This window comes from Fusarium venenatum (genome assembly GCF_020744135.1).
Source record: "Fusarium venenatum strain MPI-CAGE-CH-0201 chromosome Unknown EDB82scaffold_2, whole genome shotgun sequence".
Taxonomy (NCBI): domain Eukaryota; kingdom Fungi; phylum Ascomycota; class Sordariomycetes; order Hypocreales; family Nectriaceae; genus Fusarium; species Fusarium venenatum.
The window spans coordinates 6,483,480-6,508,784 of record NW_027072130.1 but is presented as its reverse complement, the minus strand read 5'-3'; the positions used below and the strand labels follow the sequence as shown (position 1 = coordinate 6,508,784).

The 25,305-nt window shown below is 45.7% G+C and overlaps 10 protein-coding genes and 1 non-coding gene across 11 annotated transcripts; 6 read left to right on the top strand and 5 right to left on the bottom strand.

The window, feature by feature from the left end:
- Nucleotides 1-4,377: 4,377 nt before the first annotated feature.
- Nucleotides 4,378-6,239, bottom strand: EDB82DRAFT_575394 (major facilitator superfamily domain-containing protein; the record flags this gene model as incomplete). Its single annotated transcript, XM_025735506.2, has 4 exons — nucleotides 4,378-4,912; nucleotides 4,962-5,403; nucleotides 5,460-5,704; nucleotides 5,757-6,239. The coding sequence occupies 4 exons, from the start codon at nucleotides 6,237-6,239 to the stop codon at nucleotides 4,742-4,744; spliced, it is 1,341 nt and encodes a 446-aa protein (XP_025586206.1). The 3' UTR covers nucleotides 4,378-4,741.
- A 755-nt stretch (nucleotides 6,240-6,994) lies between these two features.
- On the top strand, nucleotides 6,995-8,141 carry EDB82DRAFT_500173 (pyridoxal phosphate-dependent transferase; the record flags this gene model as incomplete). Its single annotated transcript, XM_025735505.2, has 1 exon — nucleotides 6,995-8,141. A coding segment is annotated over exon 1 (929 nt), but the record flags the coding sequence as incomplete, so codon positions are not given.
- A 57-nt stretch (nucleotides 8,142-8,198) lies between these two features.
- Nucleotides 8,199-10,230, bottom strand: EDB82DRAFT_500171 (major facilitator superfamily domain-containing protein). Its single transcript, XM_025735504.2, has 4 exons — nucleotides 9,467-10,230; nucleotides 9,235-9,419; nucleotides 8,790-9,174; nucleotides 8,199-8,739 (listed from the first exon to the last, which is right to left on the bottom strand). Exons 1-4 carry the CDS (start codon nucleotides 9,946-9,948, stop codon nucleotides 8,310-8,312), a joined length of 1,482 nt encoding a protein of 493 aa, XP_025586204.2. The 5' UTR covers nucleotides 9,949-10,230; the 3' UTR covers nucleotides 8,199-8,309.
- A 165-nt stretch (nucleotides 10,231-10,395) lies between these two features.
- Nucleotides 10,396-12,837, bottom strand: EDB82DRAFT_500169 (glycoside hydrolase superfamily). The gene has a single exon (XM_025735503.2). It carries the CDS (start codon nucleotides 12,468-12,470, stop codon nucleotides 10,734-10,736), a length of 1,737 nt encoding a protein of 578 aa, XP_025586203.1. The 5' UTR covers nucleotides 12,471-12,837; the 3' UTR covers nucleotides 10,396-10,733.
- A 31-nt stretch (nucleotides 12,838-12,868) lies between these two features.
- EDB82DRAFT_575390 (general substrate transporter) lies at nucleotides 12,869-14,994 on the top strand. Its single transcript, XM_025735502.2, has 2 exons — nucleotides 12,869-14,118; nucleotides 14,169-14,994. The coding sequence occupies exons 1-2, from the start codon at nucleotides 13,125-13,127 to the stop codon at nucleotides 14,786-14,788; spliced, it is 1,614 nt and encodes a 537-aa protein (XP_025586202.1). The 5' UTR covers nucleotides 12,869-13,124; the 3' UTR covers nucleotides 14,789-14,994.
- Nucleotides 14,995-15,095: 101 nt separating this feature from the next.
- Nucleotides 15,096-16,723, top strand: EDB82DRAFT_500166 (RING-3). The gene has a single exon (XM_025735501.2). It carries the CDS (start codon nucleotides 15,144-15,146, stop codon nucleotides 16,689-16,691), a length of 1,548 nt encoding a protein of 515 aa, XP_025586201.1. The 5' UTR covers nucleotides 15,096-15,143; the 3' UTR covers nucleotides 16,692-16,723.
- A 155-nt stretch (nucleotides 16,724-16,878) lies between these two features.
- On the top strand, nucleotides 16,879-16,950 carry EDB82DRAFT_t130. The gene has a single exon. It is a non-coding gene; the product is annotated as a tRNA-Thr (tRNA).
- A 1,181-nt stretch (nucleotides 16,951-18,131) lies between these two features.
- EDB82DRAFT_426886 (uncharacterized protein) lies at nucleotides 18,132-19,637 on the top strand (the record flags this gene model as incomplete). Its single annotated transcript, XM_025735500.1, has 1 exon — nucleotides 18,132-19,637. The coding sequence occupies one exon, from the start codon at nucleotides 18,132-18,134 to the stop codon at nucleotides 19,635-19,637; it is 1,506 nt and encodes a 501-aa protein (XP_025586200.1).
- A 42-nt stretch (nucleotides 19,638-19,679) lies between these two features.
- On the bottom strand, nucleotides 19,680-20,898 carry EDB82DRAFT_500165 (uncharacterized protein). Its single transcript, XM_025735499.2, has 4 exons — nucleotides 20,474-20,898; nucleotides 20,317-20,401; nucleotides 20,248-20,260; nucleotides 19,680-20,195 (listed from the first exon to the last, which is right to left on the bottom strand). The coding sequence occupies exons 1-4, from the start codon at nucleotides 20,666-20,668 to the stop codon at nucleotides 20,024-20,026; spliced, it is 465 nt and encodes a 154-aa protein (XP_025586199.1). The 5' UTR covers nucleotides 20,669-20,898; the 3' UTR covers nucleotides 19,680-20,023.
- Nucleotides 20,899-22,065: 1,167 nt separating this feature from the next.
- EDB82DRAFT_500164 (uncharacterized protein) lies at nucleotides 22,066-23,257 on the bottom strand. The gene has a single exon (XM_025735497.2). It carries the CDS (start codon nucleotides 23,023-23,025, stop codon nucleotides 22,093-22,095), a length of 933 nt encoding a protein of 310 aa, XP_025586198.1. The 5' UTR covers nucleotides 23,026-23,257; the 3' UTR covers nucleotides 22,066-22,092.
- Nucleotides 23,258-23,475: 218 nt separating this feature from the next.
- EDB82DRAFT_500163 (uncharacterized protein) lies at nucleotides 23,476-24,805 on the top strand. Its single transcript, XM_025735496.2, has one exon. It carries the CDS (start codon nucleotides 23,796-23,798, stop codon nucleotides 24,723-24,725), a length of 930 nt encoding a protein of 309 aa, XP_025586197.1. The 5' UTR covers nucleotides 23,476-23,795; the 3' UTR covers nucleotides 24,726-24,805.
- The last annotated feature ends 500 nt before the right edge of the window (nucleotides 24,806-25,305 follow it).

The following is a 25,305-nucleotide window of genomic DNA, read 5'->3' as shown; positions in this document are numbered from 1 at the left end:
TCTGGAGTGCCATGTGGAGATCTGTCATAGCGCACTCTGTTAGCTTGAAGAATTGAGTCATGATCAGAACGACTCCACTGACTTTACTCATCGGACTGGGATTGATAGACAAACAGATAGAAACGCCAAGTTGTCATTAATCGGTAGACCTAGTCAGTTGGGACCGTCAAGGAGAAAAAAAGAGGGAAAAAAAGCAAAAGGCAACGATTCATGAACCCAAAAGCGGCTCTAGTTCCCGTTACCTCATTCCGAGTGAGTCTAGATTTGACTGGACTAGTCATGACGTCTACATGTCAGCATAGACGTTCGGGATATATTATGTCACTGAAATAACAGACCTTCCTCCCCTGAACATGTCCCGAATCTGATCCATGGCGCAGTTTGAGGATCCTATGCTTGAAACATGTTCGTCTCGGGCAGTGCGACTTGTGCATGTTGAAAGAACAACTGTTGATCCGTGCAGAGCTGGAAACCCTTGAACCAAGAGCTTGTCTTTTTTCAGTCGCATTGCCGATAATGTTTCACATTACTATCTAGATTGAAAACGCAATGTCGGCCCTATGTTTCAATGGATCCTCGTAGGCCTACTGCGCTTAACAGGGGACGATAAACGCATCGACTGCAAATCCATAATTTTAGGTACCTTTAATGGTCCTATGGAGATATGTAGATACTATAAGGATCGTTAGATAAACAAACTGTTTCTATCCTACCAACACTGTCGGATATTTGACAAAACTGGTAACGTTATATCCGAGTTGGCGCGAACAGACCGCGCGTTTGGCGCGTAGATAATTCACTATATATCCGGTGACCCTGTGGTCGATCAAGCACAAACACTATCAATCGCCCAAGTGGACATTAATTTATCATTTCGTCTCAACAGAGCGGGAAGGTTTCCCAGAGTAGTTGATGGGCCGTTTGTGGACCTATCTAACTGCCAGATCACCGCTCTTCTGTTAACACTAATAGCTACTAGTCTTTGTTTCCTGTTCCACAGGTGGCCGTGCTTCAAAACGATGGCCCTTTTTTGCCATCGGACACTTACTAATACTTAGTGGAGATAACAACATATTAATGTCTCAGGGAATAACCTAGTAACAGCACGAATGGCTGGCTCAGGAGGCTTTACTACTGCAATGATGAGTAGTCAATTCTATCTACTGAATAGTCAGCGAGACAAAAGTTCTTTCTATGACAAAAAACAGCTATGTGCAGGGTAACAGTATAGATCTCAAACCGTGTACTGGCAGCTCTATTGCTATGTGTGTATAGATCAGGACTGCTAATTGAGGGCAACTACTTGTACGCCTGCCCGTTAGAATGCGACGGGATCGTAATTAGATGAATCGAAGCGCATACCAAGCGGCTTAAATGTGTTGTGATCTTGGGTGCTTTGACCTTTTTTAATTGATATAGCCAATCTCGTGTGAAAGTTAATAGGGAGCTTTATCTACGTGCAAGTTCAATTTTAATGGTATTGTTCTAAACCAAAATTTAAATTTTATGATATGCTTTTTCAACACTCTGGATTTGTTAGCGTTTTCGGATTGGTCGACTCTACCCCTTGGTTTTCGAATTTACCACCAAAATCAGCTGCCTCACCATTTGAGGGGCATCCACGTTCAGTATTGTGAATTAACTTGCTTACTTAAGCATTGCAAAATCCTACCTTAGCTGTCTTCCCAACTCACTGATAGCCCAATACTGACATGATATTAGCTCAGTTGTTGTTATGATCTTCAACTTGCGAATTATTTACTATTAGCTTGTTCTAAGTTCCAGTAACCAGCACTTGACTTCCCGCGCCTCTCACTTAACATTTACAATTCGCTCAGCGAGATAACTCTGTTGATACTCTGCGTAAGTTCACCTAACTTGCATATCAGTTCTACACCAGGAGATCAAAGAGCGTACTGACCATAGAATTTCGCAGATAATTTCTGAATTAGTAGACAGACTATAGACAGCAGGTAGACTCTACTACAAATAACTTATAGTATTAATTTCGCAACCGGGGAGGAGGTACAATACAATATTAGACACCAACCAGATAAAAACGAATGTTCAATACGCAGATTCCATTATGTCCATTTCTCAATTAAAAGCATGTTTAGCGACAGTAACTAGATAAATTCTATCCATCAGCATACAAGATTTAGATGTTAGGGTTAATATATACTTCACTTATGAAGCTATATTCTTTCTTCTGGTTAACTTAGTGGCTACACTCGTGAGACGTTATACCTCTCTTACCTGACTCTTAGTTAACACTACTTGTATTCTTTCAGCTTCTACTATTATATATAAATTGCAAAATATAATATAATAAACTGGCAAGCTCTATTTCAATTTACATTATTGTATATAAGTTAGACAAGTTGAAATCTTAGCTGGTGTAACCTGTTTTTATTTAATATATTGCGAAAGCGAGGTCGTGATAGATGAGATATACTTGCAGTTTTCAAGTAGAGCGATATTATTTAGAAGATCTACTCACATGAAACTCTCTCTTCAGGCTCTTACTTAACAGATACTTTTGCGAAACTGGATCAAATACGATATGTAATCGTGGAATAATTAGCAAAGAACATTTGGAGTTTGTGATATATCGACATGACATATAAACCTCGGTAATTTATATTTTTCTCTTTAAATGCTTGTTAGTCACATCATTTTGCGAAACCGCGTTAAGCGTAGTCAAATTTCCAGCTGCTTGTGATCTTCTTGCTGAGTTCTTCTGCGAAAGCAAATTCGGCGGAAGACACTCTCCGCTTCAAGAGGCCTCAATCATATTTACCGATTGTGAACATACAATGAATTATTCATAGAACTGGCTTACTCATATCACCCTGCTGTAATGCTCTGTTTTTGAATTATTTGCAAAAATGCAGCAAGATGACAGACATATCGAAAGCAACAAAGATAAACAAAGCGATTTCGCAATTTAATAACACATATTCTTCATCGCGCTTGGCCCTGTATATTGAGACGCCTTGTAGCGACCACTACGACATGTTCTGCGTTAATGCTATTCAGAACAGAATGGCGGAGTTTACTTGTGCTGCTGCGGTTACACTTTAAACAAGTTTGGATACTACGCAAAGTAATAGCCGGGACAGTTGCGATTTACCCGATAAGTGTCTACTATTCAAGATACCAACTGCGAAAGGAACTCCGACTATCCGCTCAAGTCACTTGCGAACTCTAAGCGAGGGGTATGTCAAACGCTATCACGTTATCGTCAAATGATGACAAGTGTTATTAATGTTGTGAAAGCCTAATAAACTTATGTGAGCTTCCACTGGAAATAAATTCTCTTGATAGTTAGTAGGTCTTTGCAAAACAATCTGTATTAGAAATGTATACCATATCTTCCTTTAGCGGTTGATCTTGGTAATCGTTGGTGTAAATAGATGTCTATAGATTAATCTGGATTAGAAGTATGAGTATATTTATTGTTCGAAATCAATCTTGGTAATAATTAGTGTAAATGGATATTTGAAGATTAATCTGGATTAGAAGTGTGAGGTATGTTTAGTATTTGTAATTAATCTTGATTTTCTTGGGTGTAAATGGCTATCTACTGGATTAGAAGTGTAAGGTATATTTGGTATTTGCAATTAGTTTTCCTTAGTATAAGTGAATATGTTTAGACTGATATAAATCGGAAGTGTATATTATATCTGCCTTTTGCATTTAATCCGGATTGTCTCTGTGTTGGTAGGTAGTAAGCCCAATTGAAGTCTTTCGCAATTAAAGTCTAAGTTCTTTGCTTACACAGGAGTAAATAAATGGTGGGACACATAAATTCAACTTCGCATTACTTACTTTTTTATTTGTTTCTGTACTTTACTAGCAAAATGCAAGTCCAAGCCTCTCAATAACTTCAATATTCAACAAAATATCCATATGGATTAAAAACTCATCATATCAAATCAAGGTTCTCTCAATAACTTACTTTCCCACCAAGAACATACGCTGTGTCAGGGCAATAACCAAACTCTGTAATGAGGGTTATATAGAAGAAGTTTCCGAGCTGTACGCACAGCTATTTATTCCTCCTGCAATCATTGATCCACCAAAATTATGCCAATACCAACATAACAGTTAGTCAATCCTGGTCCCTCTACAATTTGAGCGCATTACTTACAATCTCTTGCTTCTCTCTTTTCTACACTGCAGTGAATTACTGACCCAGCCCATTTCCTACCACCTCAAACCTTTGAACTTGGTCTACCTACACCTCCACCTCAACCTTAACTTTCTCCATCTTTATCCTTCTACTCTTCAACACGCATCACTTTCTCCTCTCTACATCAACACAACACGCCACCAGCACTACAACAGTACCTCAAAACTCTTTAGATTCAAAGACCTATCTCTTTTTGTATGCATTTAACTTATGCGGGCTTTTTCTTTTTTGTCTCTTTCCAACATTCGCAGTCTTCTCCCACATCCTCCATTTTCAGTCACATGAGATTACACAGCATCTTCCAGTGCAGCCTGGGTCCTACCGCTAGTTAGCTAGCCAGTACGCTCATAGGTCTTCCAGACAGAATCAAGAGCTTCTGGGCTACTGGATAGTAGAAAGGTTATCCTAAGTCTTAGGGTATAGAAATAAGTAGCCTAAGAAGTGTAGCCTAAGTAGCATAAACTGCCCTACTGATTTCGTCTATTGTACTTCCAGCGGATAACCTTTCTGGTATTCTAATGCTAGGGCTGATTTATGCTCAACCAATTATACACAAACGAGAAGTCGCTTGGAAATACCAAGGCGGATAAGAATGATGAACCACAACCCTACCATAGACATGCAGCCAGCATAGTAGGCAGCCGGCCTAAAGGTTGAGACATCCTCATCGCCATCGCTTCCCGACAGTGAATAGATACCAGAGGCTATAGGAGTACCCTAGTAGAATCAGCATGGAGTTAGATGAGCTTGGAAGTTCTGTACTTACGAAGAAGAAGCCACAAAACCAAGTAGTCCAAACGATAGGCAGGATACCAAGCGTATTCTCAGGACCCATTGTCGCACCCAGCATTGGGGGTACAAGACTAAAGAAGGCGCCACATCCAATGCCGTTGAAGATCAGGAAAACGGAGAAGATACCAACGCTCGATGCGAGAGGCCAGACGACCAATGAGCTGAGGCCGATGCAAAGCAGGCAGACAATCAGACTATTAAGTGGACCAAGGAGATGGTCGGCTGTGTAGCCACCCAAGACTCTCCCAACAGTCGAAGCGAGGTTCCAGGATGCAAGTATAACAATGGCTATCTGATTCGAGTAACCCATTGATCGCGAAAAAATTGGGATGAAATATGGTGGGATGAACAGTGGAAAGCATGACAACGCTGTGCCGCCGATGATAAGAAGGAACCGAGGTTCTTTGAACCGATACCTACGCAAGATGTGAGTTGATAGACACAAGAACAAGGGGTATGATTAGGAACCAACCATTGTAACTTCAATCCCGCGTTCACGGATCCGGTAGGTTGCTGGATGAAATAAGATGCTGGTATGCAAACTCCCCAAAGCATAAATCCAAGAATACGGAATGTCCATGCAACATCTACTTGCTTGACAAGAAGATTGGTTGCTATGCTCATGATAGCGGCACCAAGACTTCCTCCTCCGAACACGATGCCCATGGCGAGGCCTCGGTGTCTCTTGAACCATCTCAGAGGGGCGGTTGAGCAGGCCTGAAAATGTGTGAGATAGGATGTAAGAGCGTTGGGGACTGCTTGAACTTACAAAGATAGATAGACCTCCGCCGATCCCGAATATCACACCATGGAAGACAAACAGAGCTCCAACATGCTTTGTTGTCCAGCTAGCAAGGAACTCACCCAATCCCATCAACAGCCCGCCAGCAAATGCTGTCTTTTGGTATCCAAGCTTGCGGACTGCCATACCAGAAAGGATGCTGAGTGAAATCATGAACGAGGTTGCTAATGATCCGACGAATGTCAAGGTTGTGAGACTAGTTCCGGTCACTTCGACAAGTCTCACTTGCATGATGCCCCAGGAATAGATAACCCCTAGGTAAACAAATAGAGAGCAAGCCGCTGCTGCTACTGCGATCCATCCTTTAGGGTCATCAAACTCAAAGGGAGTTGGTGTTGTAGTCGGTGATGCGCCGCCGGGTTGTGAGCGGTCGGTTTCGTTACCCTTCTCATTGTCCGACGCACTTGATGATTCGGGCCAGTTGGTAACTAGAGTTGTGCCTGCAGTCATCGTACTATGGTACCAATATGGATGTTGGTAGAAAGATGGCACGAGTTCCGATAAACAAAATGTCTTTGAGCAGAACAATCTTGTCAGGAAGGGTCGGGAAATAGTTAGGTTAAATATTTGATCTCACATCGGTCACCGGATTAGGAAAAAGAGAACCGATAGCAAAACCGACGCCCTAAACAGAACAATCCCAGCTCAGTGGATCATAAATCACGATGTTGTTTGTCATGGAAACATTGCAACTGAGCGATGGCCCGGTATTAGTCGGCTGGTCGGTGTTTGGCTGAAAATTCATCATTCCCGAGTTCCGACGAGTTCCATCGGATTTCGGTTTTGGGCTCTTATAAGAACGTCGAGGCTTCAACCAGATAATACAGGATTCTATTAAGCAAGACAAGAAATTGCATATCAGATTACTAATATCTCTACACTTTCATATTCCTCTTTTATTCCAATCATGGCACCTTCAACGATTGGGGACGTCTGTGATGCCCCGGATTATCAACTCTCCACACCAATCAAGCCCATCCATCATGAAGGCGCTTTGATGCATAGATCCCTTGTACAACATCCTTACATGGTTGAGTCTGCGCAAGGAATCGAGTTAAAGTTGTCCAGCGGCCAAACCATCATCGACGGCTGTGGCGGTGCAGCGGTCGCGCTCGTCGGACATGGATGCGAGGAAGTCATCCAAGCCATCACCGACCAAGCCCGCAAAGTCAGCTACGTTCATACACAATCTTATACCACTGCACCTGCAGAAGAACTTGCCGATGTTCTTTTGCAAGGTAACCCGTACGGCCTGGAAAAGGCATTCTTCGTCGGCAGTGGCAGCGAAGCTGTCGAGTCAGCACTGAAGCTTGCTCGTCAATACCATTACGAAAAGGGTGATTTGGACAAAGTACATATCATCTCTAGACGTCAATGCTATCACGGAAACACAATGGCTACCATGTCTATCTCTACAAACCTTGCTCGCCGGGCCCCCTACCATGGCTTCCTTTATCCCAATGTATCTCATGTCTCGCCTGCCTTTGCCTATCATTACAAGGACAGCTCCGAAAGTGAGGACCAATTTACCGCTAGATTACTGGTCGAACTTGAAGAAGGATTCCTGCGTGCAGGACCTCAAAAAGTCGCTGCATTTATCGCCGAGACAGTAGTTGGCGCAACATCTGGATGTGTGGCTGCTCCAGCTGGCTACTTCAAAGGTGTCAGAGCTTTATGCGACAAGTATGATATCGTCATGATTCTTGACGAGATCATGTGCGGTATTGGCCGCACAGGCACTTTCTTTGCTTTCGAGCAAGAAGAGGTAGTGCCCGATATCATGACGGTTGCCAAAGGCCTCGGAGGTGGTTATGCTGCCATTGCCGGCGTTCTCATCCATAAGCGAGTGGTCGACGTTCTGAGACAAGGTTCAGCCACTTTCAATCACGGACACACCTACCAAGCCCATCCAATCTCTTGTGCCGCTGCATTGGCTGTGCAAAAGATTATCCGACGGGATAACCTTGTTGGGCGGTGTGCCAAGATGGGGTTGGTCCTTGAAAGAATGCTAAGAGAAGATCTCAGTAGGTGTAGGTCAGTTGGAGACATTAGAGGTCGGGGCTTATTTTGGGGAGTTGAGTTTGTGAAGGATCAAAAATCGAAGCAGCCATTTGAACCTACAGCTAAGTTTGGCTTGTTGGTACAACAACTTGCCTTCGAGAAGGGTGTTGCTCTGTACCCAGGTAGTGCAACTATCGATGGAGTCAACGGAGACCACATTCTGCTTGCGCCGCCATTTACAGTAACTGAGGATCAGCTGCGGACCATCTCTCGGACGTTGAAACAAGCAGTGGAAGCAGCAGAAAGAACGGTGTTCTTTGACTAATATTCGGGCACAAGAGAGACTTAGATCAACTATCAAATAGTTTATAAATTATAGATCAATACAATCTTTCAGAAATTGTGACATATGAGAGAACTACAGTTGCATCATATTCCTTCTTGTATCTATATGAATAATAACTAACTAGATTAAGAATAGCTGACTGCCGAATCCATCCCCTTATTTTACGGACCGTCTTAGATTGTATAACGAAAGAATGTCGCGTTGTCACCCTTCTCGCGCTCAGCATACTTCTCTGCCTCGGTGTACAAGCTAGGGTCTTTATGTACCGCATCTCGGCGAGCATTCTCGCGACGCAAGTTAACAGTCATCCAGATAGACAAGATCAGTGACATGATCTGAAGACCCAGGAGCGTGCCAAAGCCTGGGAAATATCTTGGAGCATCCTTCGCCAGGAACAGATAAGCCGCAATCACCCCACCAATGTTGCCGCAGCTCACATTCATTGCGATACCGACACCCCGCTTGAGGGATCCCCCAATGTTATTGCTGTTCCAGGCAATCCCCTGGGGAACACATGGGAATGCACCTGAAGCGAGGAGGAAGCAGCCGAAGTACCTGACACCCGCATGTTCAACGGCCATAAGAAGAATCAGTCCAATCGCACTGATAGATGGTCAGCAGTCATGAATAGGGGAACATGCGAGGATACTTACGACATGGAGATGAAGGTGATCATAAAGATCCCTCTCTGCTGCACTTTATCAGCCCACCACCCAGCTGCAACACAAACAACACAGGCCACCAGATAAGGAGGTGTGCTCATGAGCTGCGCGGTCGTACTGGAATAGCCCAGATCGCGGATGATGGTAGGAAGAAACAGGGAGTATGCGTAGACTGCAGTAAAGGTGCCAGCTGCGATAAACATATGCACCCAAATTTTGAAGTCGCGAAAGGCATCCCGCGCATATCTCATCTCGAACTCCTCTGCCAATCCAGACCGATCGAGCATCAGACGCTCTTGAATGTGCTTTCGCTCTTGTTCGGTTATAAATTTCGCTCGTTCGGGGTAATCAGACATGAGCTTGAATGACGCGAGTGCTGCAGAGATGTTGGTCAACATTATTCGCGATGCAGAGCAAATGGCTTTTAAATACTGACCGACAGCGACTGTAAGAAGGCCCTCGATGATAAAAATCCATTGCCAACCAGCCAGTCCCGCCTTCCCGCGTAGCTCCATGATGCCACGAGCAAGAAGACCGCCAAATACACCTGCAGCAGTAGCGGCAGAAAAGAATATGGCCATGCGAAAACCGCATTCGTGGCGACGATACCACATGGTGATACTGCGACTGTAAGCCAGCTGTAGGGTCAGGAGATCAGGAAGACATACTAGTAGGCAATTCCTGGAAACAGGCCACCCTCGGTGAGACCGAGGAAGCCTCGTGCAACCATCAGACCAGCATAGTTGTGGACGATGCCCATTAATGTGCAACAAATTCCCCAGCACACCATAATTGAAGGGATCCAGATCCAGGGTTTGAACCTCTTCATGGCCATGTTTGAAGGGATTTCTGCCACGATGTAGAACGGGAAGAAGATGACCAGTGCATGATTGTACATAAGGCCTGACATGCCGAGGTCTAGCTCTAGGGTATCGAGACGAGCATTACCAATATTGGTTCGGTCAAGGAAGGATAGTAGGTAGAGGAGAGAGACGAACGGAATAATGGCCCAATCAATCTTGCGTATAAGCCTGTTTGTATCTGCTTCGCTCCAGCCTGCAGTTTCGACAGACTGGAGCCTGTCGACATGTTCAGACATGTTGACACTTGCCTTGTCATTGTCCGTAGTGGCTTCATTCATGATGGCCATAGGAAAATGAGTTACGAGATGGACAAATGCAATGGGCAATTGGTGAAAAGCCGTCAGAACGTCGGCACAAGGATTCAGTTCTTGAGTTGAGTTCAGGAGTCTGTTACGTTGTACTTATAGTGCGAATGATAACAGCTCTACACGTGGCCATGGTCGTTATACCTAACCAAAGTGACCCTGTTTTTATGACTAGCTAGGTCGTATGCGATCAGAGACTGACTAGTATCCTGGGGTAGCTTGGGGAAACAAGGATTTTGATTCGATGTCAAAATCTAATTACCATTTTAACAGTTAAGCTTAACTAGACTTGCATCTTCCCCGCGAATCAAGACCTAAAAGGAGTCCTATAACCACGGCCCGAACCCGGTCCGAGGCCCGAGGACATAACCGTGTCTAATATTGGCATAGAGATCAATGACTGCAGAGTCATGGCGACAATGCCAAAGACAGTTATCTTACTCGTGTTGGTTTCCGGCATCTTCATTGCTTGGTTATCCTTTCGTGTTACAGTTAATAGAAAGAAGTGCCCTGCGCACCATGTTGTGGCAGCTCAGCAGCATTCCGAGTGCTGAATCCGATTCCGATTTACTAGTGCATTCGTGGGTGCTTTATCTAAAAGACAAAATCAATAAATGACCAGTTCACGAAGTTTCGCAATCGTTCTGTGTCATGATTGTAATGTCTTTTTCTATCTATCGTATAATTTACATGCCAGGTCATATCAATTTTGTTTCCCACGACAGTCCACGGACCCTAAATACACTCGCTTTTGTGTTTTTAAAACATTACCATCCTGCATATACCGTGCCTTCATAAGCCTTAAGAACCACGCCTTCCTTACTAAACTCGTCCGAGTTCTTCCCAAGTAGCCTCTTGCCCCATGACCCATTCTTCAACACAACTTTCTGTTCCTTGTTCGAGAAGTTAAGGAGAACAAGAGCTACTTTTCGATCAAACCCAGTCATGGTATATGCAAAGATATCTTCGCTGTTCTCGTACTCAGGCAGGTTGGTAAACCATCCGTAGACAAAGACGTCTTTCTCCTTTTGTCGAAGCTCTAAGACCTGCCTCCAAAAAGCCAGCACGCTGTCGTCGTCATTCTCCTGGTTAGCAACATTCCACTCCTTGAAGTCGTCATTGACCCGCATCCATGGCTTGTCGCCCTCAGAGAAGCCAGCGTTCTTGTCGGCAGTCCACTGCATGGGTAGTCTTCCATTATCACGTGCCTTGAGTCTCATCTCCCTCATGACATCAGACATGTCAGCGCCTGGGCCTCTTTTCTCCAACTGGCTCTTGTAATAATTTAGTCCTTCAACATCAACATAGTCCTCGATCTTCCAAGACTCTGGAGCGTTGGCCATACCAATTTCTTGGCCTTGTAGAAGGAATAATGTTCCACTCAAAGTACCAAGATAGATGGCCAACATCTTGGCTGCCTCCTTACGGTACTGGGGAAGATCTGATCCATATCGTGACAGAGAACGGCCTGAATCGTGGTTGTCCATGTAGACGGTGTTCCAACCATCGAACTTGGGCATAGCTCCTTGCCAACGACTAGTGATTGTCTTGAGCTTCGATAAACGAAAGTCATCTCTTTCGTATTTGTGGTTGGCACCAAAATCCATGTCGACGATGTCTCCTGTGAACAGCATGTTCAGCTCATGACGGTCCTTTGCCACATAACTCGCCACGCTCGCCTCGTCTTTCGTGAAGCCAAGCTCTCCAACAGTCATGCAGTCATACTTGTCGATGACCTCCTCCCGTATTTCTCTGATGTACTCGTGCATGCGGGGTCCACTGGCAAAGTACTTGTCTCCGGGTTGGAATTCTGAACCAGGCCGAGTGATGGGTGCGTCCGGGAGGTCAGGGTGCTTGGACATGAGGTTCATCGAGTCGATTCGAAAACCATCAGCGCCCTTATCAAGCCAGAACTTCATGTCGGCATATGTTGCTTGACGCATATCGTCGTTGGCCCAGTTAAGGTCAGGCTGTTCAGGTAGAAAGAGCGACAAGTAGTATTGGCCCGTGGGCTCGTCAAACGTCCAAGCACTGCCGCCAAAGATGGATGACCAGTTGTTTGGTGGTTTGCGATTTCCATCTGAGTCAAACTTGGGATCACGCCAGAAATACCAATCTCTCTTAGGGGATGTTCTTGATGAACGTGATTCTCGAAACCATTGGTGCTCATGGCTGGTGTGATTGACCACGAGATCGAGTAGTAACTTGATACCTCGCTCATGGCATCCCTTGATGAGAACTTCAACATCTCGAAGTGATCCATAAGGGCTATGGATGTCGCGGTAGTCTGAAACATCGTAACCCATATCATGTTGAGGACTCTTGAAGATGGGGGATAGCCATATGGCAGTTGCTCCGACTGAGCAGATATAATCAAGCTTTGAGATAATGCCAGGCAGGTCACCAAGCCCATCAGCATTCGAGTCGAGGAAGCTTGCTGGGTAGATCTGATAGACAACGGCTTCCTTCCACCATTGTCGGTCCGGAGGGTTGTGATCCAACATGTTGATTTGTGTGATAATGAGATGGTATGGGATGAGTTGTTCTGGTCATAATTAAAGTATGATTCTGTGTTTCTTATACCCTTCCCCGGTCCGACAAATGTGCTTTTGGCCGTTGCAGATGCGGGGAATGGACTTGTCGGCCGATATTGTGATGGACGATCCAACCCATGTTAATCCCGGGCGAATATTGGGTACGGAGTTCGGCCGGCTGAACTTGGAAGGGTGAATTATGATTCGTCAATGAACAACCATGGACATTACCCCAGAGGCGATCGATATCGGTCCGACAATGGCCTCCGGCTTGTCTGTTCTGGGTCGATTCTTCAGGGATCTGTCAACCAGTAGAAATTCAGCCATTCAATCCTCGACTCCATTCTTTTTCCTTTCATCTGACTCTAGGGTGATGATGATGGTGGCATGCTCAACTTTTGGAACATGGCAGTCCGACAAAGGGTCAATTTTTTTACTAAGATCCCCATGGGGCTTTTCTTAGTACCAAAATTGATGACTAGTTTCTGGGGAAAGATACTCAATACTGTGTTTCTCCAATTGATATAAATCTCAACATGAATCCCTTCAAAATTATTTTCGCAAGCTTCATCTCCAACATCGTTTCAATTTCGCCACATTCATCATCACATCCTCTTTTACAAAATGGCAACCAAGATTGAGGCTCTGGCTACTGTCTCTGACCATGTCGAAAAGGCAGCAGTCATAGATCCAGTTGGAGTTCAGAAAGCTATTGATTCCCAAGACCTCACCCCCAAGCAACAATACCAACGTCTCTGGACAAACTTGAAGAAGGACAAACGCTATGTCTTTTGGTCGCTCTACATTATGTCCCTTGTCTTCGGATGGGGCTATGATCAAGGTCTCTCAGGTGTAGCGATCGCCTTTCCAGAGTTTCGCAAAGTCTATGGTGAATACTATGAAGTCGGCGACCAATACGTCATCCCAGCGCTCTGGCAATCTCTTTGGAACGCAGCTAGCACTATTGGTCAGGTCTTTGGAGCTTTCCTTGCTGGACAATTCGCAGACTATGTCGGTCGAAAAGCTGTCCTTTGGACTGCTGTCGTTTTGTCCCTGGCTGCCTCTTTCGCTCTCGTCTTTGCACCTAGCCTGCCCATCCTTTTCGTGTCTAAGCTCTTGCTCGGTCTCTCGGTTGGCCTTTCAACTGTTACTCCTCCTCTCTACGTCACAGAGAACGCGCCAGCTGCTCTCCGAAGCTCTCTCAGCTCTCTCACCAACGTCGTTATTGTGCTGGGATTCTTCCTCTCATCCATCACTGGTTGGGGATCCTCGAAGATTCAGGGCGAGTGGAGCTTCCGGCTTGCCTTTGTGATGACATTCCTTGTGCCGACACTATTTGCTATCGGCCTCCCCTTCCTACCCGAATCCCCTATCTGGTACGTCAAGAAGGGTCGAGACGACGACGCGCGAAAGGCCATTGTTAAGCTCTATGGTGATTCAATCGATGCAGAGGAGAGACTGAACTTCATCAAGTCAGAATTGGAAGTCGCCGCTGGCGAGGCCTCGATGGCGAAGCAGACAAGCTGGAGAGCCATCTTCTCCAAGGAGCATCGAACCAGAACTCTAGTTGCAGTTATGGGGTTACAATCACAAAACTTCTCTGGCGGTTACTTTGCAAGTAAGTTAATATATCCACATAAGCACCAAATCAGACACTAACAACAACAGACACATACCAGACCTACTACTTCGAGCTCATCGGCCAAGCCGATCCCTTCGGCCTAACTGCGATTTCTTCGACACTACAATTCCTCTCGAACTGCTTTGCCGTCACCGTTTCCGACGTCCTTCCCCGACGAAAGTCTCTAGTTGGAGGCGGTACACTTCTGTGCTGTTGGTCAATTATCATTGCTGGAGCCTCGCTAGCTGGTACATCCAATCGCGCCGCCAATACCGCCCTACTTACATTCATGATCACATGGTCTATGTTGTACACCGCCACTGTCGGTTGCTTTGGCTGGGCTGTCGCTCAGGAGACTGCTTCTCAGGCCACCCGTCCCAAGACTATTGCTTTCAGTCTCGTATGCCAGCAACTCACAGCCCTTATGTTGTCCTCTGTGTTCCCATACTTTATCAACCCTGATCAGCTGAATTGGGGTGGAAAGGTCATGTTTTTGTTCGTTGGAGCTGAAGTTTTCATTCTCGCTGCTTTATTTTGGTTCCAACCTGAGACCAAGAACAGGACATATCATGATATTGATTGCTTGTATGCTGGTGGTGTTCCTCCTAGGAAGTTCTCTGAATTTGTGGTTAACGACGGCGCCGTCGTTCAAAGGCCTAAGGCTTAAGAGTGGAATTGAGACCCGATCTCTAGGTCGAGGCGAGTGGGAATGGGGGATGTTGGTATACGAATGACAACAAACTTACTTTGCATGTTTTTAGCAATCTATTGGCATTAGGAGTGAATCGAATAAATTGTATGACTCTATGAACTTCAACATACGTAGCCTTATTGCCTGTCTCTATTGAAACAACATTTCCTTCTTATGTCCCGTGAACAATGGAGTGGATCAGTGGCGTTACAGCTACAGCACTAAGACGTTCCCACCCATAACTCAATTTCTCTTCTCCGCATTATATAAAGGCAATTCCCCACAAACTTCAAACCTTGTTTGACCAATTTCAATCCTGTTTCATTCAATCATGTCCACTCCCTCGATTCCCAGTCCATCTCAAAAGCCTTTTAAGGTCCGACAAGCTTGCGATCCCTGTCATCGACGGAAAATACGATGCGATGGCTGCAACCCGTGTCTCAATTGTCGAACCTCTGAGTTAGGCTGTACGTACCTGGCTGTGCACAAGAAGACCGGACCTCAAGGGCCACGAAAAGGTCGAAGAGCCAAAAGACCTGGAGAGTCGATTCTACAAGTTTCAAGTCCTCTTCCAGTTCCAGTCGAAAACAATGAATTGGTATTGGTACCAGTGGAGAGTCCTAGCCTGGCACCAGATACTGAAGACTTCTCTCCATCACCACAAATCACTGAAGCTGTTGTCAAATGGTGTCTGGATGCCTACTTCAAGCACAAATACCCGCTCACGCCTATTCTAGACCGCCAACAACTCGAAGAAAATACGATTTCAGCTGAGAAGTACAGTCTGATATCAGCCTGCTGTGCTATAATTGCATTATCCCCGGAGATTTTACCACCATCGCATACACAGGATGACATCACCCTTCCATCTGCCGACTTTTTGATATCAGAAACTCTTCGCTCAAGGGCACGTTGCAAAGCTGTGGAGCACCCATCGCTAAGTCATGTCCAAACTTCATTCTTTCTTTATGCCGCTTTCTTCTCTATGGACAAGGATAATTCGGCATGGTACTACCTGCAAGAGGCTATTACCATGTTACAGACACTGCGGCTACACGAAGAAGTCACATATGATGAGTTTATTAACCCAATTCTTTCCATATATGCTCGGCGCACGTTCTGGGTTTTGTTCATCACTAAGAGAGCATATGGGCTACAAAGAAACCGTCCCATCCGATTGCAGGAAACTCTGGAACTGCCAGCTATTGATCCTTTGTCGCAAGATGCAGAAATACTTCTTGGTTTCCACGATTTGATCTCCTTATTTCGTCCCTTCGATTCGGACTTCATTGCGAACTGGAACCAGTTGACTCCCTCGACATCAGCTGATTCTGCTCGCCTGTCGCATCTTCAATGCCTTCTAAAGTATTCACTACCAAACTTGTCAAATCACTCTCAGGTTCAACAAGCAGATCTTCTCATCTCGCGCCAGTGGCTGAAAACAGTTGTGTGGAAACTTTGTGCTTCAAAACAGGTGTTATCTACCGGAAGCAGCGACAATGTCATGTCGATCCATTACCCTGCCAGCATTGCGCGTGATATTGTTCTCATATCACAGCTGGTGCCGACCCAAGCTTTCGAAGCCAATGGTATCGGAATTCTTGAGAAGGTATTCGATGTGGGATGTTCCCTGGCAGACCTTATGCTACTGGTGCCGCTGGACTTCCAAGCGTCGGCTATGGACGTTGGTGCAATTGACACTCTAGTGGAGATGGTGAGAATAGTAGGGTTGAGATTCGGGGGGAGTTATCGACATTTGAACATACTTGTCGACAAGGCCAGCGGCTGTTTCTTACGGAATATAGATAGAAGCTTGCCCTTGCCATCAGGCGACGATGATGGAGAGGGCCAGACTACTTGGTCGACCACATCTCTTTGAAGATACACGAATTTGACGAAAATGACGTACAACATTGAACACCTTGGCATGTTAATTGTCTGAACAATATGATGATGGAGGTAATAAATCTGTAGAATCCAACTTTCATTATTGACATGTATATTAAGCACGGCAATGTAAAGCCAACATATACTTTTATCTCAAGGTCATTGGCATCGAAATAAGCGCCCTTGTAGCTCAGTGGTAGAGCGTTGCACTTGTAATGCAAAGGTCCATTGTTCAATCCAGTGCGGGGGCAGCGCAATCTGCTTTTTTTGCATTTTCCAGGTGGGGAGAGGATCCCACAGAGGTCCCATCTTATTTTTTGTCACGGGGACTACTATTCTATGTATACATAAGCATAAGTGTGAAGTATATCAGACAGTTGGTTAGATTGCGTGGCAACGTCAATCTAATTTTGTGTATATCAGGGTACCTGTTGCATTGCTGGGGAATGGATCAGAACCACAAAGCATCTTCGTAATTATAAATTAATCTGATAGCGCCGGAAAGGTCATGGGCTACCTCTAGTCTAGATTTTAAAAAAAACCTGATAAATTTATAAGATCATTGAACAATTGTTCCCTGCGATTTGACCGAGCATCTACCTTCTATCTCGCTCTTATCATGGCCCAGGTGGTCGATGTTAAATCTACCCTAAAGCCTAGACAAAAGAGGAGTAAGATTATTCATTGCCTTCCAGAGCGAGACCTTAAGGACTGAAAAATCCACCTCGGCATGAAATGTCAGAAGCTGAGAGTCAGCCCACCGTAAAACATAGTGTAACAGGCTAACTTGCTGATGGCAACCACATGGAGTGTCATCCATAGATCTTTTTCCAAAGATTGCCTAGACTCACAGCGCTCTTGTTCCTTACCTCTAATAGCTTTCAAGGGGCCACTCCTATTCTCTGATCGTCATTTGAAATCACAGTGTCCACCGCATATATGTTATATCTTATAAAACACTATAGTTAAATGGGAGTAAGAAGTCGGTGTAACATATCCTGAGCTGGAATACGGCAATCTTGGAGCTACTAACCCACCTTTTCTGTATATCCGATCGTTAAGCCGCACATCCGTACATCCGGTCCATCTTGTGCGTCATCACTTGCATAAACAACCAAGACAACGTAGCAACGAACCACTGTGATCTCCTCTCTAGCTATGAGCTTGTGGGGTTGAGGGCTCATCGAGTCACAAAATCGGGTAGTGATACCCATACTTACTTGCCGATTGGTCCATCGGTACTTTCTAGAAACCGCTAAGAACGCGTATAGAGACAAATTATCTAAAGTCCTTGTAAAGTCCTTTCAATTACATAGTATATCCGGAGTTCCGTGATCACGATCTCGTCTGCCATGACACATATAAAGCCGTAGGCAAGAGTGCTTTCACTGGCATCAGGCTCGACCACAATACTCATCATACCAGGGAAACAATGAGACGTACCTCTGCAATCTTGGCTATTGGAGCTTTGGCAAGCCAGGTTCAAGCTGCCACTGTCAGGCTCTTGTCTGGTGCAACGATCATTGGTTGGGATGACTCCAACAACGAGCCCAAAATCGTTCGTGATGGTCACATTTTGATCAGCGGTGATCGGATCAAGACTGTCAGCACATCCGAGCCCTCAAACTTGCCAAACGACACAGAGAAAATCGATGCTACTGGCCAGATTATCACACCCGGTTTCATTGATACCCATCGCCATGGCTGGCAGACTGCCTTCAAGACGATAGGCTCAAACACTACACTGGCAGAGTACTTCGGTCGCTATGGCGAGTTTGCAGCTGCCCCTCACTTCACAGCTGATGATGTATACTGGGGCCAACTGGCTGGACTGCTCGAAGCTTTGAATGCTGGCGTGACTACTTCGCTTGATCACGCCCACCACACCTGGTCCAACAAGACTGCTTACGCTGGCCTCAACGCCTCCATCGCTAGTGGTGCTCGAGTGTTTTGGTCTTATGCCTTCCACGATGTCCCAGCACTGAACTATACTGTGCGCGATCAGATCCCCAACTTTGTCGAGATCGCTGAGAGAGAACTTTTCAATGACAGCAACGTTGAGCTTGGAATCTCGTACGACTCTTTCGGACCCAACCCCCCTGATGTGGCGAAGGACGTGGTCGACCTGGCCAAGGACTATAACGTCTCTGTTATCACGACACACGCCCTTGCTGGGCCATTCGGCGTCAACAATCTCCCTGAAGATGTCCATGCCCTGGGTCTTCTCAACACTTCCATTCCCGTTGTCTTTTCTCATGGCAGTTTCATGACAGCAACGGGGGCGAACCTCCTCCGTCAGACAGACCAATATTTGTCTATCACACCTGAATCCGAAATGCACTATGGTCACACTCACCCACACTCATACTACATCCAAGACCAAGCTGCCCTCGGAGTCGATACCCACTTTACCTTCTCTACCGACATTCTCACACAAGCGAGAATATGGTTGCAAAGTGCACGCTACTACTTCTTCGACAAAGTGCTTGACGACTTGAAGGTTCCTAACAAGAACCCTATGAGCGTTGATCAGGCCTTTTACCTCGCCACTCGTGCTGGCGGTATGGCTTTGCGACGCCCTGATCTCGGTATCATTGAGGAGGGAGCCAAGGCTGATCTTATCGTCTGGAACGCGGCAGACTCACCCGCTCTTCTGGGCTGGGTTGACCCCGTGGCAGCTGTTATGCTCCACGCCAGTGTCGCTGATGTCCTGCATGTCATGGTTGATGGAGAGTTTGTGAAGAGGGATGGAAAGTTAACTGCATCCGATTATAAGGAGACAAAGAAGAGCTTCTTGAAGAGCGCAGCCAGAATCCAGAAGATCTACAAGGAATTCGACTATCCTGAGCTTGAAGGGGAGTTTAACGGAGGGGGTTTCTATTATGGTTCTCCAAGAATTGTCAGTACCGAAACTGGCCTTGTTGAAGAGAGTAACTAGGGGAGGTTAAATCACACTAGAGAATCGTAAACATGAATTTCACCCCACTTATATTAGTAGTAACTGTATATATGTGTAAGAATCTTTCACTTTAATACCTATTAAATTACATGACTACATGCTTTACCTCGTGCTACTGAGATAGTGTCCTCAGCTGACAGCCCAACATCATCATCGAAATGTGATACTTAACAGCCTATAACAATCGATTTACTTCACTATTGATATGTGAGAGTGATGATTGAATGTAATGATTGAAGATCTAAGTTGAAGGATTGCAGACAAGAAAAGATGTACATGTATGCATTCTGTGATCATGTGACCCCCACGTGATATTCTTCACTCTCAACATTCACTATAGTGGCCCGGTATATGCTGTTCGCAATCTACTTTGCGCAAATCGTAGCAGTGACAGTGGTAGGGCTCGGGCACCCGAATACTTTCTTCATTGATGGCGTACTGTAGCAGCCAGCCTGTCCAGCACGGCAGTCAAACTTCTTGCAACCCGAGCCAGGGCTGAGGATGTTGTGCTTGTTGGCAAAAGGGTTTCCCCATTCACTAAATAGTTAGTAAAACGGTATGTGAAAGGACCATGAGCATATATACTTACGTGCTAAACTCATCTGGACAATACAGTTAGTAAGAGCCTTGGTCAAGGTGCGAGCTGTGATGTACTTACAGTAGACATAGTTGGGCTTGGAGGTTGAAGAGTATCCGAAGAAGAGAGGCCTAGTGAGAGTCCTACTAGTAGCAATCTTGACAGTCTATACCGTGTACACTCGTCTTAGTCATGGTCATCTGGTTAAGTGAGAAATGCACGCATGGAAGTCACTAACCGAGCCGGATGCACGCATGTTCTCGGCGAACTTCTGTCCTGGCTTCAGGGCAGTCAGAGCGCCTGGAGCCGCGCCATTATAAGGGAAAGATTGAACATAGATCGTGGTGGGACAGTTGTTGATGACAACAGCCTGGTTAGCAGCAGCAGAGCTGCTGACAAGAGCAGCGAAGGTAGCGAGGATGCTGAACTTCATGTTGATGGATGAAAGGTGTGTGATGATTATGAGGAGAGAAGAGTAGGTACAGACAGAGTCTTGCTGATTTTTGTTAACATACGGAACATGGCCACTGTTTTATATGCGGCTGGAAAGGTGCATGTGGTCAAGACAGCATCCATTGATTGATACGAGCCCCTCCTCATCCGTAGCGTCGAACTAACTCGTACACGAACAACTAACTCTTCGTATTTTGAGATGGATCAGCGAGCTGTCAGGATTATCGGATGATGGCTCACAAAGTGCCTAGTACTAATCCCGATGCGTCGATGGAGTCCACGTGCCGCTATGCATCGTGCCTTGGAGTAGGCAAAAATAACCTTCCCGCCTCGTGCCGAAATACCGGCGAGCCATGAGGACTTCCTAATCCGGGTGTAAATAACACCTAGATTTGGTCTGGATTGCCATCAGACATGTTGAACTGCCAAACGACTACTTCGGCCATCCAAGTTCGGTTCATATCTGCCTTACATTACACACAGGCGACTACCGCTTATAGCTTCCTGGCGCTTTTACACTGTATAGAATTAGGTTAGTACTTAGATGGGAGCGCTGATAACTTGAGAACACGCCAAGACATTGAGCTGAGCTTTGCATTCCATTGACAATTAAATTTTGCCAAGTTGTTTAGTCGCCGGAGCTATACCACAGACTTTGTAGACCAATTCACATTCTCGCTATATTTAGAATCAGGTCAATTCGTCTTGAAAAACCTTTGACGAATTGCAAGCATAGAGAGAAACCAAATTCCGCTTCCCCTGTGAACAATGAAGGTATACGGTTACGACAAGGCATGAGGACATATCGTGTATAATGAACATAGTACTGTGGCAACTCAATAGTCGAGCCACTAACGGCAATTACTCATGTGATATTCAGCCACCATTCAGCCTTAGGGTGTCCAGACCTCATAACGGAACACATCGTGGATATTTACTCAAGCATTAGCTTTATGCCACCAATTTCCCCTGCATTCAAGGTAATCGTCTGGCCTGATTAGACTGGAATCAGACCCGCCAACTAGCAGATGTAAACGAACAATGCTCTTCACATTCCGTGAACCAACCGTATATTCCCTGAATTGTTGTCGTTAACTCGCTTATGGAAATCCTTTGCGTCGTAATCCGCATCGAATCAAATCTACTTTATTTTGGAGCAAATACATGTTGATGTTTTCTTGGCGGACCATGAACGAAGGATATTTGTTAACGTGTATTAGTTTCGAGTTCAAAACAGAAGTGTTTCACTCATGTGTTGTCAAGAATCGGTTGGAAGTGTATTCGCGTACACAGTCAGGAACCGGGGAAAAGAAACTCGTTCTTTGCATGGTACCAATACTCCAGAATGGAAACTATAGCTGTATATTAAGACGTAGTATACTGCCTAAGGTATTTACCCACGGCTTATAGATCTGCCTCCTCCTCATTGGCAATTGTGGCAGCGCCTCCGCCTTCAGCCTCAGCAACAATCTTTGTCCGCAAGACCTTTCCAGCGGGGTCGGTGTAGATGTTACAATAGGCGCTGAGGCCGTGATAAGGCGAGTATGTGTACTGCAGCTCATATTCGACTCCTCCATCCACGGTGATAGTTCTGTTGTGTCCGGTGAACTTCATGTCCTTGGTGTAGTAACCGACTTCTTTACGATTCTTCTCACGACCCTGGTTGTCGAGGTAGATGTTGTAAAGGAAACCGTCTTGTGTCAGGACACGGTTTGTGTGTGCTGAGCCGGAGAAGTCGTTCATGGAGTAGAGAATGTTGTTCTCAAGGCGGATGGTAAGGTCTCTCTTTTCTACAGCCTCGGGATCTTCGCCAGAGCTGTCGTCTCCGCTGCCTCCTCCACTTCCACCACCGATGACATCGCCGACATCACCCACGACGTCTTTCACGGTATCACCCAGAGTAGCGATAATGGGGTTCAAGTCAATGCTCTCAAGCACATCATCGACCATACGAAGAATGTTACCCAGGCGAGCTTCAAGTTCAACCTTGGCTGTGACGTTGTAGATACCGAGCTTTACTCGGTCAATGCCGAGATCGACACCGGCGTTGAAGTTGAGCAAGTTGAGAACCTTTGCGTCGAGGTTGATTTTGGCTGTGATATTCTTTACTTCGACTGAGATCTCGCCAACAGAGACATTGGCGTTGAGGTAAACGTCGGGTTCTTCGTTTAGAGGAGCGATGCCATTGCTAGTGTTCTCGGTTTCGTAGATAGCAGACTCGTCGTCACCGCGACGGTTCAGTTTGTATCCGTAATAGCCATCGCCCTTGGCCTTTGCAACAGCGAAACCTGCAAATGAAGCCAGGGCCAGGGCACCGAATGCTGTGTGATGTCTCATCTCGAATCTTTGTTTATGGTGTTTTGCTCAATGAAAGGAGTGTAGGGTCGAGGGAAAAGAGCGAAATTGAAGACGAAAACGAGATGTCTGTACGGAGGGCACACTGGCTAGAATAGAGAAAAGAAAACCCCAGTTCCAGCTTGCAAGTATTAACTCACCTTGCCTGCCATTGCGATGTGATGTTGGCTGATTTAGTATAGGCGAGTACCACCTTATCGCCCGGAAAAGAACTTGAAACGGTAGCAATGCCCGGTTACTAAGATCCGGACGCGATTTACTTCAGCCCAGTTTCATGCTACTCCATGTTTAATGCAGGGGAAGACTCGATTGTGGACCTTTGCTGGCGTATCAGAGACGGTAGAAGGGTTGCATTTCTAACAAGCCCTTGTTCCTGCGTCAATGCATTAGCGAAAATCTCGATCGTCTTCTCCCATTTAACCATCAGTAATTTCTTTACAATAAGAATCCGGTTTTTTTCGTCTCGTCTAACTCAATGTAACGATATTTCCGGCAATATAGCCCAACCAGAATAAGCTCATAAAGCCGACAGACAACTCTACGCGGAGATTACTATAGTTCCAAGGAAATAGCGCCAACGTTCCACTTATGCCTTACGGTTAAACTGATCAAAGGCCCAGGGTTAACTGAAAGCAAAAGCAAGAGCAGAGTCTTGAGTCCCCAAACAAATTTCGTGGCTACTGTCGCTATCCCGTTGAACCTCCCCCAACACCATCGTTCGTTGTTATACTGTCAATCAATCAATCGTCAACATGCGCATTTCTCTTCTTCAGCCTTTAGTGCTGGCTCAGCTCTTTAGCTTCGGCCTTGCACAAGCACAAACACCTGATTCTACAGAGCCAGCAACAACCGCCGAGAGCATCTCAATCGCTCCAACTTCGTCGCCAGTTGGCGATGATAACGCCGGTGGCTCAACCGAGACAGGTTCCGGTGGAGGAGGAGGATCATCAACAAGATATAACTCATCACAAGGTCCTCCCGATGTTCACCTCAAGGTTCCCGAGCTCTCTGTTGGCCGCATTGAGCTCGATGTCGACAATCTGCACGCAGATATCAACCTCAATGCAGACATTGCCAAGCTCGTTCAGCTCAATGCAGGTATTCAAATCGGCATTGAAAAGGTCAACATTACCATTGTCGACGTTGAGGCAGAGCTTGAGCTCGTTGTCAGACTGGGCCACCTGGTTGAGATTGTCAACCGAACTCTTGCCTCACTCGACCTTAACCCAGCCCTCATCAACCTCTTGGACTCTGTCGGTGATATTGTCGAAGGTGTTATTGGTGTAGTGGACGGTCTCCTTGGATCTATCACTCAAGGCGACACAAAGCTCAATTTCATTATTGACAACCTGGGCAACATTGTTCAGCAGGTCACCAAGGCTGGTGGCGATGCTGTCAGCTCCATCATCGGCGACTACAAGCAAAACATGACCTTCACAGGCGAGGAAAAGACACTATCAAATGGACTCGTTCAAAAGACGTACGAGTACTCAGAACTGAGCGCGTTGGTCAACATAGTCTTTAATAAGGCTGGTCAAATTGTGCAAGCCATGGTAGTCAAGGGCGGTGGCTCAGGTGGCGGTGGTGGTTCTCAGCCCAGTGGTACCGGTACTGCATCGCAAACAGCGTCAGCTACTGGAACATCTGCTGCTGGAGAAGCAACGACCGCTTCAGCCACCTAGGATCCATATATGTAATGCAGGAAATTATATCACGTATAGAACTCAGTGTTCTTACCACCAATTCATAATAACTTCATCCGTATCATCTCGCCTAGTGGGATGTGTCAATTGAGTAAGGTTAGCGAAGACTTATATCCAATGTGGCGTGCATAAGAGACTGGCGCCATTAGAAGGTCAAGCTGGCCAGGTTTCGGTGTCGCATTCGCAATGACTTGTCCAAAGATTTAAACCAGTACCAGGTAACAATCGATCGATCGAGAACTCACAATAATATCTTTTGGTGTCTCCAACATTCCCACATCTGCCACTGTTTGAAGCTGGAGATTGTGACGTATGTATTCGTTGTTTCACACGATTAGTCATGGAATATTGACATGAAGGGAAATGATATTAGAGATGAGGTTTGGCAACTTCAAATCTTTCGGATATCTGTGATTGATTATCAGTGCCCACCGTGCTGTGAATAGCATACTCTCTCTAGGTTTAGGTCCAAGTTGGTATAGTATCCCTATGTTGCAATCATTGACGAGCTTACTTTTAATTATCCAGCAATACTCCCATGTTTATCAAACAGTTACTA

What these genes read in the sequence shown, in the direction of transcription:
- EDB82DRAFT_500171 (XM_025735504.2), bottom strand. Translation starts at nt 9,948, where the DNA reads ATGGCCATCATGAATGAAGCCACTACGGACAATGACAAGGCAAGTGTC. An exon ending in TTTCCAGGAATTGCCTACTA is followed by an intron (nt 9,420 to 9,466) that starts GTATGTCTTCCT and finishes TTACAGTCGCAG; the next exon opens with TATCACCATGTGGTATCGTC. An exon ending in ATCACCTTCATCTCCATGTC is followed by an intron (nt 8,740 to 8,789) that starts GTAAGTATCCTC and finishes ACCATCTATCAG; the next exon opens with TGCGATTGGACTGATTCTTC.
- EDB82DRAFT_500163 (XM_025735496.2), top strand. Translation starts at nt 23,796, where the DNA reads ATGCGCATTTCTCTTCTTCAGCCTTTAGTGCTGGCTCAGCTCTTTAGC.
- EDB82DRAFT_500169 (XM_025735503.2), bottom strand. Translation starts at nt 12,470, where the DNA reads ATGTTGGATCACAACCCTCCGGACCGACAATGGTGGAAGGAAGCCGTT.
- EDB82DRAFT_500165 (XM_025735499.2), bottom strand. Translation starts at nt 20,668, where the DNA reads ATGAAGTTCAGCATCCTCGCTACCTTCGCTGCTCTTGTCAGCAGCTCT. An exon ending in ACATGCGTGCATCCGGCTCG is followed by an intron (nt 20,402 to 20,473) that starts GTTAGTGACTTC and finishes TACACGGTATAG; the next exon opens with ACTGTCAAGATTGCTACTAG.
- EDB82DRAFT_500166 (XM_025735501.2), top strand. Translation starts at nt 15,144, where the DNA reads ATGTCCACTCCCTCGATTCCCAGTCCATCTCAAAAGCCTTTTAAGGTC.
- EDB82DRAFT_575390 (XM_025735502.2), top strand. Translation starts at nt 13,125, where the DNA reads ATGGCAACCAAGATTGAGGCTCTGGCTACTGTCTCTGACCATGTCGAA. An exon ending in CTCTGGCGGTTACTTTGCAA is followed by an intron (nt 14,119 to 14,168) that starts GTAAGTTAATAT and finishes TAACAACAACAG; the next exon opens with ACACATACCAGACCTACTAC.
- EDB82DRAFT_500164 (XM_025735497.2), bottom strand. Translation starts at nt 23,025, where the DNA reads ATGAGACATCACACAGCATTCGGTGCCCTGGCCCTGGCTTCATTTGCA.